The sequence below is a fragment of the Lepidochelys olivacea genome (assembly GCF_965140295.1).
Source record: "Lepidochelys olivacea isolate rLepOli2 genome assembly, chromosome: 12".
Lineage (NCBI taxonomy): Eukaryota > Metazoa > Chordata > Testudines > Cheloniidae > Lepidochelys > Lepidochelys olivacea.
The window spans coordinates 5,144,466-5,156,920 of NC_140422.1; the positions used below are offsets into that span (position 1 = coordinate 5,144,466).

Genomic DNA, 12,455 nt, shown 5'->3' on the forward strand with positions numbered 1-12,455 from the left:
TCTCACCCCACTGGATATTGCATTTCATACCTGAAACCTGGGCCAGTGTCCTCTGTTGGAGTCTTCAGTCTTTTCAGTGTCCTTGTTGCTTGCAGCATGGGGGGGGGGGAAGAAAAGGCGAAGTGTGAGGCCACTGTGTTCTGTTTTATACCCTGAGTCCATGTGCTTGGAGAACACAAATCCTGGCATGTCTGGGGGGTATTGCTGAATCCCCAGGCAAGGTTGAGCGATTCCCCTGGTATGGCCTCATGCAGGTGAGTCCTTGCATTGTAGTTCCCTTGCTGGACAGTGGCTGTTGATGGTTGTTTGACACCCGCTCGGGTGTTGGTTACTTTCCTTGCTCTTATCTCTGGGGAGCTAATATCTGCCCGATTCCCCAACTTGCAGCATGTTTTAGTGACACCCATACAACACAATCTCATAACTTTATATGCACTAATGATACACACATTTAGATAGAACAATGACTTTCAGCAGATCATAAACTTTCCCCTGATACCTCGCATGGCATACAATTGTATATAAATGAGGAATATGGGAATTGCAGGGTGCTCCCCCAAGTATAGGATATCACAAAATGCTCCTCAAATAGTGAGTATTTTATTTCATGCTTTCATCTTCCTCAAATGTAAAGTTGTTATAAATATCCAATGCTGCCTCCCCAACAACATGCAAAAAGATTGATGATTTCACTTTATCATTTTTCTCCTCTTCCCCAATTGCTGCTAAATACAATTCAAACCTCTGTTGGAATTTTTTCCCGTTGTCTGCAATGTTGCCTGGGAAGTCGTGGAGCTTGCAAGTCATCCATGTTTGGCTTTTTCCCCTTCTTAACCTAGTCAAGCTTCTACTGTGCTCACAAAATACATACAAAGGCCTTTGCTCTGTTTGCTGCTCCGTGTGCTCCCCTTGCCTCTGCTTTTCATTTCAAGCCCAGGAGTGAACCTCAAACTGACCGCAGGCTCCTTCTCGCTCAGCACCTCTGACACTGTGAAGTGATCTGGGGGTTCATTGAACAACAAACCAGGGAATGAGAAAGGAATAAAACTGGGCAAGGGCAGGGGTGCTGCATACTCCTGGCATGGTCCTGCAGCTGGAGGCTCCATGAGGTACGGCATGGTCCTGCAGCCGGAGGCTCCATGAGGTTCACACCTACCATTGGGGAGCCCAGGCATTTTAGTGGAGAAGTTCCTCTTATCCGACCCCTCATCCCCATGTGCCTCTGAGCCCCTGGGTGGCCACCGTCTGTGCTCTGCCCGTTACAGCCCCGCACCTGGCTGACGCATTGGCTGGCAGTCGTTGCTCAGGCTGAGCCATCGCCATCCCAGAGCTTGTCCTCCCCCACTCCCTGCTACTCACCCCTTTCCCCAAGGGGCTACTCGGTGACTCTTAGAGGCTGCTGCTCCCTCAGGACAAGTCAGTGCCACTCCCTGGCCCCCAGGGCAAGGTTTTCACACATACATTCTCTCTCTTCTTCAGCCCACAACCTCCTCACGACCCCCTCCTCGGGTATCCTCCCCAGGCTGGGGGGCGGAAGAGATGATCTCCAGCCCTGGCCCTCCTGTTGGGAGCTGGTGGGGTCCCAGTACTGCTAGCAGTAACCCCATCTGGACTCCAGCATCTCAGCAAGTGTGGATGGGCAGACAAGGGGGGGTGGTGATGTGGAAGAGAGGGAGCCCCACAGTCAAGGGTAGCTCCAAGCAGCTCTGCCAGGGTGTTACCCTGAAATTTAGGCTCTGGGGTGCCCCTAAAATAACCTCCTCAATTCGCTCTTCCTGGGGTCTGGGTCTCCAGAGTTGTTAAGGAAACACTTGAAGGACATGGCTCTAACCTTCTGACAGAGTGATTGACACAGGAGTATTCTTGTAACTAATAATCCCTAATACAATATAAAGTCCTAAATAAGACACACATCCCTTATTGCAAGTTAAAAGAGCATCCAGACCACAACAGCGTACAGTTTAAATGATTGAAAGCGAAGCACTTTTCTACAAATGGCCAGTCTGTAACCAACCACTGACAGCAGTTCTTCAATTATATTTTAGATTTTACATAAGTAAATTTAAATTCATAACAATATCTTATGCATTCTTATTAGTGTGCGTGCCCACACACGCATTCAAAATCCTACCCTACGCTATAGTTATAACAAAACTAACGTATTTTATAAATCCTTTGGCATCTTTCTTTAGTTGCTGCTTCTTGCTGCTGAAGCAGCTTCTCCCAACAGGGTTCTCCTCAGGATTTTAAGCTGTCACTCGCCCTTCAGGTATTAGAGGGGTAGCCGTGTTCGTCTGTATGCCACCGGACTCCTCACTGACTCTCTCTTCACAACTGTGTAACTGCTGTTAGTGTTGCAAAGTCACTCTCCCTCAGCTCCGTTTCGCCGTTCGTAGTTGTTGCCCCTTGGTTCAAACGGTCTCGGCGGCTTCTCTCGCTCTGTTACAAAATTTCTTCAGCGGCTCCTTAGACTCCTTTGCCCGCTCTCCACTCTCTCTTTCCCAGCAGCTGCTCTTTTAACTCCTTTCCAGCAGTTCTTCTTGCTGGCTCCCCACTGTCAGTCCGTCTTCTCCCGACCGCTCTCCTCCCCGGCTCCTGACTCACTGGCTGCATGTCAGCACAGTGCTGTGGACCTGTGGGATCAGTCGACACTACGCACGGCTCGTGCGGCGCCTCAAGGTCTCGGACACCATCCGATGGTCCAGGGACATCTACATCGAACACATCACCGGCCACCGACAGTACCAGGAGGTGTGAGCCGGAACGACATCGTGCGTCCACTATGGGAAAGGGACTGAGAGACTTTTTCCATTGGACCGTATGAACTGGAACCATAAACTCACTGAACATTAAATCCCACCAAATGAGGGTGGATCCATCCCCATCATCGTATCCATTCATTATACTCCACACCAGAACATAGTCATTATATGGACAACATACACCCCATATCTCAATGTCTGTGCTTTGACCCGTTAACCTTTTACCCCCAGTCGGGGAGATTGCAGATTATGTATTCCTTACGCCACCTGTTCCTAAACCGAATTTCGCACCCCTTGATAATCTGTACCTTATTCCCTGATAACCAGAAACTTCTATGCTTAAACTCTGTACTGATTTCTTTTTACTTCAACATTATCTTAATGAAATTTATACTGTTCTAACCCACATCCCCTCATCTTCAGCTACCGGAAGAAGCAGCCCCACACCGGCCCATGTCAGTTCAGGCTGAGGCTGCTTGACCTTTCTGTCCCCCATTTCATTCTGCACAGGCTCACTGTTGCTGTTGACTTCAGAGTTATGATTCTGCCAATCCACTCACCTACTGGGCCTTTTGCCAGGGCACCATCTTAGCACTCTTGGGCAGTCTGCCAATTAACTGCATTTTTCACCCTATGTTAGTACTGAGCGTACTCAAGATCTGCAGATTTCCTCTTGGAGTGGCCTGGGTCCTCCTTATTCAGAACAGAGACCAAGCAGACAAAATGTAGGCTGGAGAATTTTTCTAGGAACAGGGTGGGTCCCTTCTGAGCCCTCTGGCAGAGCTGCTGCCGACAGCAGGGGCCCCGCATTGTGCCCTGGCTGCCGTGATATGCAGAGACAGACACGTGGTGTCTCCTGCCCACTCCATGGTCACCACGGAGCAGACCCGAGGCTGGTTGTTTATCAGGGCCTGCCAGGCTGGCCTTGCTCTGTGTGCCATGGTAGTAGCCTCCCCAGTGCAGGCACTTGCCCCAGCTCTGTGCAGCGCCCCGTGGGCTCCCTCCTTTGCCTCTCTCACTCCCTGGTGGGTCTGGCTGAGCCCTTAAGGCGTGGAGCCTCATCCGCTTCCCCTTGGCGGTGTGAGGCGGGTGCTGCTGGAGATACAGGAGGCTGAGGCCCAGTCCACGCCCCCTCCCGCGGTGTGCTGAGCGGTGTGCTTCTGTCCTGGCAGACAAGGGCGTGGAAGCTGGCCTGATGGACTTCCTGCTCTTCGGCAGCCTCATCTCAGCTGTGGACCCTGTGGCCGTGCTAGCCGTCTTCGAGGAAGTCCACATCAACGAGACCCTCTTCATCATCGTGTTTGGGGAGTCCCTGCTGAACGACGCCGTCACGGTGGTGAGCACCGCCCAGGGCTCGGTGCTTGGGGCGGGGGGAGAGGTGGGTCTTGCTCTCTCTGGCTGCAGGCCTGAGACGTCTGCGCTGCAGCTGGCAGCTAGCAGGAGCTTCTCCTCTAGTCCTAGAGCTGCTGGTTGGTGCAGAAAGTCCCTGGCCCCAAGGTCCAGAAAGGACATGCTCCCCCACTCTCTGTGGTCTCTGCCGTCTGTGTGTCCCAAGCCCACTCCTTTGTGGGACTTCCTATCTTCCAGGGCATAGGACTGCACCCAGCTCGGGGGTTTGCCATCTCCCTGATAGACCTGCCCTGCCGTGGGGATGGAGCAAGGGAGCCTCCAAAGTGCCTGGAGATAGGATACAGTAGGAGCAGGGCCAGCCGGTCACCCGAACAATGTGGCTTCATAGCTGGGTCAAGAGACAAGCTAAAGGCGTTTGCACCGCCCCCGGTACTTCACGGTGTGTGCTCAGGAGAGCCCAGCACAGGACTAGCTGGGCAGTCTCCCCTGGCAGACCCAGAGTGGGTGGAGGCAGGAGACCTACACTCCCACTCTGGCCCTTCAGCCGGGAAGCCCGGCACTTGGAGAGCATAGTGTCTGCAGCCTCACTGCTTCTCACCCGCCCAAGAGGTAGGGTCTGCAGGGCCAGGTATCCCATTCCCAAAAGGAGAAACACATCCTCACATTGCCCAGGATAGCGCAGGCTAATGTCAAGAAGGGGCTATTGGTCCATTGGGCCCAGGTGTTGGGCTAACCCTGTTGCTTTGTCTTGCAGGTGCTGTACAAAGTGTTTAACTCCTTTGTGGAGATGGGTCCTGCACATGTCCAGGCCACAGACTACCTGAAGGGTGTCGGTGAGTATGTCTCCAGCCCCTCTCTCTGTTAGCCATGCTGTCCCCGGGCCTGCTCTTTCTCTGCTGGAAGGTGTGTAGAGCAGGCATGGCTGCCAGCTTCCCCTGCTGGGGAGACAAGGCTGGCTGGCAAGTGCAGGCAAGTGCCCTCCATACAGCCCTGGGCAGCTGACAAGGAGGGCAGCTGCTTTGACAGCATGCGTCACGTCCCCAGGACGGGCAGGCTGGTGAGCTGGGCAGATGCCATGCCATTGGAAGGGACTGCGGTAGACTGGTTTCCCAGGGGAGGGGCTGGAAGTCCCATCGCTTGGGTTGTGCGAACTGGACGGGACCATGTACTCTGAGCAGCCATGGCCGGCTGGCAGAGACAGGAGAGGTGTGACCCAAGTGCTCTCTCCCAGCTTTCGTGGCCGTAAGCCAGAAACGGGGTGAGTCGAGTGAGTCTAAATGGAGGCTGTAGAAGCGGATCTCAGGTGCCATTGCCAGCTCCATGGGAGACTGCCAGGGTGCAGTCTGCTAACTGTTCGCTTTGTGCATAGACCTGGCCAGATGTTAGTGCTGGCTGGCTGTGTCTGACAGCACCCCGATGTGCAGGCCGCTTGCCCCATGGGCAGCCCCGCCCCTGAGGAGGTCTGTGACAACAGCCAGACAGAGACAGACAGGGGATAGGGACCAAAAGCCCAGGAAACTTCCTAACGGTCAGGGTGGTTAAGCACTGGAATAAATTACCTCGGGAGGTTGTGGAATCTCCATCATTGGGGATTTTTAAGAGCACGTTGGACAAACACCTGTCAGGGATGGTCTAGATAATACTTAGTCCTGCCATGAGTGCAGGGGACTGGACTAGATGACCTCTCGAGGTCCCTTCCAGTTCTTTGATTCTATGATTTTATACAAGCCCAACGCATCTTAACCAGGCTTGCATGGCTAAGGGCTCTGGTCAGGAAATGAGACGCCTGAGGTTACGAGGCCAGTCCCAACCCACCCCTGAGCATCTGGCTGCGAGGGGCAGCTTGTAGCATGTGCCCATGTCCCGTTTCACAGATCATACAGCAGCAAACATTAGCCTCTGGTCTCCAGCCATAGGTGAAGGCTTGTTTTGATTGGTTGGTGTGACGGGTTGGACTCCCCTTCTGGGATGCCACCTGATGTGCTGGGGTTTAACTGAACCTCCCCTGCTCAATCAGCCTGGGTTCCCTCTCACTGCTTTGCTAAATTAGGCTCTCCGGCCTCTTGCAGCAGACACACAGGTAGGGCCACACCCCGCTGCAGAGGCAGACTGAAGTCAGCTCTTTGTGAGAGGGCTCCCCCAGCACTCACGTGCCCAGCCTTTTTGGGAGACAAACCCCAAATACTACTGTCTTGCACTGTATAGAAATATTTGTACAGCACAAGCTCATAAAATTTGCCCTTTTCCGCAAAGTGAAGAGAGCTGTGCATGCCTTCTTGCCCCCCCATTAGAAATTACAGGAACTGGGTTACATTATAAACAAGAAATAAGTTTATTAACTACAAAAGGTGAATTTTAAGTGAATATGAGAGATAACAGAAAGAACCAAGCAGATTACTGACCAAATAAAGCAAAATACGCAAACTAAGCTCAATATACTTAAGGAACAGGTTACAAAATGTACATTCTCACCCTAAATGTTATTTTAGGCAGGTTTCAAAGTTTCTTTGGTTCAGAGTTCCAGTTATATTCCTTTTCAGACTGGACCCCTTGCCTTCCCTTCAGGTAGCTTTAGCCGTCTTTCTTCTTGGGCAGACAGGCCATGCAGAGGAGGAGTCCCTTTTGCCTTCCTCCCCACCCTTAAATAGGATTTACATAAGGCGGGAATCCTTTGTTTCCCAAACTTGACCCCCCTCCCCTTCCGGTGGAAAGTTACAAGAAGTCCCAGGTAATGTTTAGTATCAGGTGAAAAGATCACCTGACTCTGTAGGATCACAGCATTCATGAGTCAGTGACAGTACAGAGCATCGGCAGGAAGGCCGAGCTTTTCACAGTCCATTGTCCTCGCTGATGAGCCATCCGCCCTGTCTGGCTTTTCCATTGTGGTACCTGAATTGTTGGCAATGAGCGTCACCCAAAGTGGCATAGTTGAAATACAGATACGTAGTCAATATTCCTAACTTCAGATACAGAAATGATACAGGCGTGCATATTGGATAATCACATTCAGTAAATCATAACCTTTCCAATGATATCTTACAAGACCCATCTTGCATAAAGTACATCTCAGTTATGTCATATTCATATCATAAGCATATTTTCACAAAGAATATGGAGTGAAACATCAGAGTTGGATATTTACAAAGGCTAATAAAAGGCGCCCCGTTCAGTCTCTAGCTGCCTTTTACAGTCTGTTAAACAATTAATAGCTTAGCACCTTGGGATATATCTGGGTGTGTGACCCTATGCAGCACCGACCCCCCTGGTCCTCACCGATTCCCTGACCAATCCTGTAATTCTTGGGGAATTTATTTATAGATTCAATTCCATTGATTTTTGCTGTCCCTAAACGTTCAGTTTGCCCCTGCGTGCTGTCTGTGTAGCTGCCCGGGGGGCAAGCAGGAGATTTGGCCACTAGGGGATGGAGTGGGGATGGAGGCTGCAGTGGGTGGCCCCCAGGAAAAACACAGGAGAAGGTTTTGCTTTTTGTTCCCCGGGGTCTGGTGGCTGCCTTTGATCCTGGGGAGGGGCCGCAGCCCCCCCCGCCCCGTTTTGAATCAGGAGGTGAACGCCTAACTCCCAGTGGACTGTCCAATATCTCTCACTCTGCCACGCCCGGCAGTGCTGGGACGTTCCCAGAGGGGCTCCTTTGTCTTGGCTGGAGGCCTCCTCAGCAGACGCTGCCGCGCCTCAGGACTGTGTCCCTTGAGGAGGCCCACGCCTCGGTCTCTGGCCTGAGAGAGGGCTGCTCCCTGCTCCCCATTTCACGACGCTGCGTGCGCCGGCTTTCCATATCTGTGCGGGGCCGGCACGCCGCGGGGCACGCACGGCTCCGAGTGGGAGAGAGTCGGAGGCACAGGTGCTGACTTTTAGTTTTTCCTGGGGGTGCTCCATCCCCAGCCCACCCCGAGGCCCCCGCCCTCGCTCCGCCTCTTCCTGCCCCTGCTCCCCCCAGACTCCGCTCTCGCTCCGCCTCTTCCTGTCTCTGCCCTGCCCCCTCTCCTGAGGCCCTGCCCCTGCTCCGCCTCTTCCTGCCTCTGCTCCTCCCCCAAGGCTCCGCCCTTGCTCCGCCTCTTCCTGCTCCACCCCCTCTCCTGAGGCCCCGCCCTCACTCCACCTCTTCCTGCCCCTGCTCTGCCCCCTACTCTGCCTCTTCCTGCCCCTGCTCCTCCCCCAGACTACGCCCTTGCTCCGCCTCTTCCTGTCTCTGCCATGCCCCCTCTCCTGAGGCCCTGCCCCTGCTCCGCCTCTTCCTGCCTCTGCTCCTCCCCCAAGGCTCTGCCCTTGCTCCGCCTCTTCCTGCTCCGCCCCCCTCTCCTGAGGCCCCGCCCTCACTCCGCCTCTTCCTGCCCCTGCTCCGCCCCCTCCCCCAAGGCCCTGCCCCTGCTCCGCCCCCCAGGCTCCACCCTTGCTCTGCCTCTTCCTGCCCCTGCTCCTCCCCTCCCCCAAGGCCTTGCCCCTGCCCCGCCTCTTCCTGCCCCTGCTCCTCTCCCAAAGCCCCCTCTCTCACTCTGACTCTTGCTGCCCCTGCTCTGCCCCTCCCCCAAGGTCTTGCCCCTGCCCAGCCTCTTCCTGCCCCGCCTCTTCCTGCCCCTCCTCCTCTCCCAAGGCCCCCTCCCTCGCTCTGCCTCTTTCTGCCCCTGCTCCTCCCCTCCCCCAAGGCCCTGCCCCTGCCCCGCCTCTTCCTGCCCTTGCTTCTCTCCCAAGGCCCCCTCCCTCGCTCTGCCTTTTCCTGCCTCTGCCCCGCCCCCTCTCCCGAGGCTCCTGCCCTCACTCCGCCTCTTCCTGCCCCTGCCCTGCCTCTTCCTGTCCCGTCCCCTCTCCCAAGGCCCTGCCCCTGCTCTGCCTCTTCCTGCCCCTGCTCCTCCCCCAAGGCCCCACCCTCACTCCACCTCTTCCCGTCCCACCCCCTCTCCCAAGGCTCCGCCCTCGCTCTGCCTTTTGCTGCCTCTGCTCCACCCCCTTTCCCCAAACCCCCTCCCTCGCTCCACCTCTTCCTGCCCCGCCCCCTCTCCCAAGGCCCCGCCCTCACTCCACCTCTTCCTGCCCCGCCCCCTCTCCCAAGGCCCCGCCCTCACTCCACCTCTTCCTGCCCCGCCCCCTCTCCCAAGGCCCCGCCCTCGCTCCACCTCTTCCTGCCCCACCCCCTCTCCCCAGGCCCCACCCTCACTCCACCTCTTCCTGCCCCGCCCCCTCTTCCCAGGCCCCGCCCTCGCTCCGCCTCTGTCACTGCATTTTTAACGGGCTCTGTGCCGCTGGGACGGGATTTCCTCCGAAGAGCGTTTATTTGTCAGTGGGGAAGAAAGAGCAGTCCCCCGTGCCGCGCGACCCAGCTGCGGGGTGAGCCGGGTTCACCGCTTTTGGGGCGCAGCCGTCCCCGGGAGAGGTCTCTCCAGAGGCAGGCCCAGCCGGCAGGTCCCCAGCAGCGGGAGAGAGGCTGCCTCTGGTGGTAGATACAAGCTGCCTTCTGCAGGGCTCAGGGCTGCCAAGCACACTGCCGCCTAGAGCCCAGGCTGCAGCCGGCACGACTCGCTCCGTGGGGATCTGCTCTTGTGCCCCCCAGCTTCCTTCTTCGTGGTGAGCCTCGGGGGTGCCGCCGTGGGGCTGCTCTTCGCCTTCCTGCTGGCCCTGATCACCAGGTTCACCAAGCGCGTGCGCATCATCGAGCCGCTCTTCGTCTTCCTGCTGGCGTACATGGCGTACCTCGCCGCCGAGATGGTCTCGCTCTCCTCCATCCTCGCGTGAGTACCCCGCACTTCGCACATCCAGCCCCTGCAGGTCTCTTCCCTGGGTGAGGGCCGGCCCCCCCCGGCCGGTGCGGGAGGGATGCTGGGCCCTGTGCGATTGGCGTGGGGCATCCTTGTGGGAGCAGGTTCCCCGCAGCCCCCGCCCTCCCGGTCACGCTGCTCCTCGATCCCCACCCGCGGCCCCCCGCCCTCCCGGTCACGCTGCTCCTCGATCCCCACCCGCGGCCCCCCGCCCTCCCGGTCACGCTGCTCCTCGATCCCCACCCGCGGCCCAGACCCCAGTGATCTTTCCTCCCCCGCCACGACCTGCAGCCTCTGAGCTCTCAGTCTCAGGTCTCCTGTGAAGAGCAGGGCAGATGTCTGTACGAGTGCTATGAATATCCTGCATCTCTGTTGATTGTTGGAGTGTGCCCGGCTCTCTGTAGCACCAAGGGTTAATTCCATCCTGTGCGACCCGCTCAGCCAGGCCACACAATGGCTCTGATCCCGTCACCCAATAGACGGGTTAATTGCTTGTAAGGGGATCTCCAGGGCTTGCACCCCACCAAGGTTCTTCACTCATTCCAGGAGCTGATCTCCACCACTCTCTAGCTTTCCCCTCCGTCGCTGACTCTCCAGGCCCTGGCTGCTCTGCTACCTGAGCTCTCCCGGGGGGAGACCCTGCCTATAGCCATGGCCCTGAAAACCTTGAGCTCAGCTTGCTGTAGTTCTGACACACTAACCAGTGGGAGAGAAGAAACTTCAGCCCCATCCCATCACCACAAAACCTCCCGGCTCCCACCAGTGAGGCCCCTGAGATTGTAAATGGACCAGTCAGTGGCTAGGAAATATTCACCCTGGTTGAATTCCAGATGGCACCTCTCCCCACACCCCAGCATGTATGGAAAGGGGCAGCAACAACTGCTCTGCATGGACCCCCCCACCCCATAGGTGGCTGGAGTTCAGTCCTTGCTGTCGGCCTTGCCTGAGACAGCAACACCCTGAACCCGGAGGAGACGCTGGGATTCCCAGGCATTCCCTTTGCATTCAGTGTCTCCACCTCTCTCCCCACATGCTCCGTCTGAGATACCCCGACCCCAGGTGAGTCGTTGGGGTGAGCTGGGAAGTCAGGCCCTTTCCTAGGAACTGAATTGGGGGTGGAACCAGAACCCGGTGCCCCAGGAGCTGCTGTTACCCATGGGCTGCAAAGCTGGTGGCCTGGAGCCGGGCATTGGATTGCATACATTATTACTGTGATCTCCTGGTCACTGGGTGGGGTTCTGAGGCCAGACTGGTTTGATTTTATATGTTCTGCCACTAGATTCCTGTCACTCGGGAAAGGGCCTTTCCCAGGGACTCTCTGTCCTGGGAACTTGGCCGAAGGAGCAGAAATGGCAGCATTGGGACAGAGCTTCGCCCCCCGTCGTGGCAGGCTCCCTGCTCCCGCTCTGGGATCCTCTTAGCGTCCCCCAGCGGGAAAGAGGAGAGGCTGCGGGGGAGGGACGTCAGGGCAAGGGCTGACAGCGGGGGCCAGCCCGGAGCTGCTTAGAGGTGCTGTCATGGTTCCTGTCTCCTGGTAAATTGCCCGGAGTGCTGCCCCAGGAGAGCTCCGTCCCTGGGCGGATTGACCCTCTGGCGGTGTTTCGACGAGCAGCCCAAGGCGGTAACAGTTGCAGCGTGGAGATAACTGGCGTCAGGGCTCGCTCGGAGACGTTGTTCTGCGCCCGGATTGACTAGCTCAGACCAAACAGAACTGCCCTGGACCCAGAGACTTGCCTGTCGGAGGCACTGCCCAGGGGTGCTGCCGTCCGCGAGGGGTCCGTGTACGGTGGTCTCTTGCCCCCTTCTGCCATGGCCTGTTGCCCCAGCCCATGTCAGGTAACATCCCGGAGCCAAGTGCCCCAGGGGACTGAGCTGGATGCTTCCCTCTCACTTTGTTCAGTCGCTGGCCGCGAGCAGTAACTCCAGGGCCATGCATAGGAAGAACCACGTAAGGGCCGTGGCGGGTATAGCAGCCTCAGCCCAGCAGAGCCTGGAGAAAGCTGCGGCTGAAGGAGGAAGAGCCGTTTGTGGCTGCCACTGATGTGCTGCTCTAAGCAGGAGTGCTGGCCTTTCCGGGGCTAGGAGGGGCTCTCCCCATGGCAGGGCAGGGGAAGGCAGGCAGTGCTCCTGGGGAAACAGGGGGGCTTTAGGAAGAAGCCAGTTCTGCCCAGCCTGGCTTTAGGGCCTGAGACTGGAGCTCCAGCAGCTGGGGGAGGCAGAGGGTGGTGTCAGGTGAGGCTGACTCTGTCCATTCTCAGAGCCCAGAGAGCAGAGCTGCTGTGGTAGCTGGCGCGCCTGGCGCATGGTATGTGGAGAACTACGGGCAGTTTGCGAACCCAGGCGTGCTGGTGGGCTCTTGCTGTCCTACTCTGTGGGCGTGGGCCTCTGAGCTCGGCACTGGGCGCCTGGCGAGTCGCTGACGCTGTCAGTGACACACTGCAGGTGCTGTATGCCCTGTCTCTAGATCCCATGGCCGGGCCTGTGTCTGCCAGGGCACGGAGGCAGCCACATGATGCCAGACGGCAGCACCTTGGAGCTGGACATGAGACGGGTGTGACTGTTGCATGGCACAGGG

The 12,455-nt window shown here is 56.9% G+C and overlaps 1 protein-coding gene across 5 annotated transcripts in view; it reads left to right on the forward strand.

Moving 5' to 3' along the window:
• Positions 1-12,455, forward strand: part of SLC9A5 (solute carrier family 9 member A5) — a gene marked incomplete at its 5' end in the record, with an annotated part of 50,241 nt that overhangs the window by 15,711 nt on the left and 22,075 nt on the right. For all 5 annotated transcript variants that reach the window (XM_084644416.1, XM_084644417.1, XM_084644415.1 and 2 more), the window contains 3 exons: positions 3,935-4,098; positions 4,867-4,945; positions 9,676-9,853. In XM_084644416.1, coding sequence (XP_084500542.1) covers positions 3,935-4,098; positions 4,867-4,945; positions 9,676-9,853 — 421 coding nt within the window. The remainder of the gene's footprint in view (positions 1-3,934; positions 4,099-4,866; positions 4,946-9,675; positions 9,854-12,455) is intronic.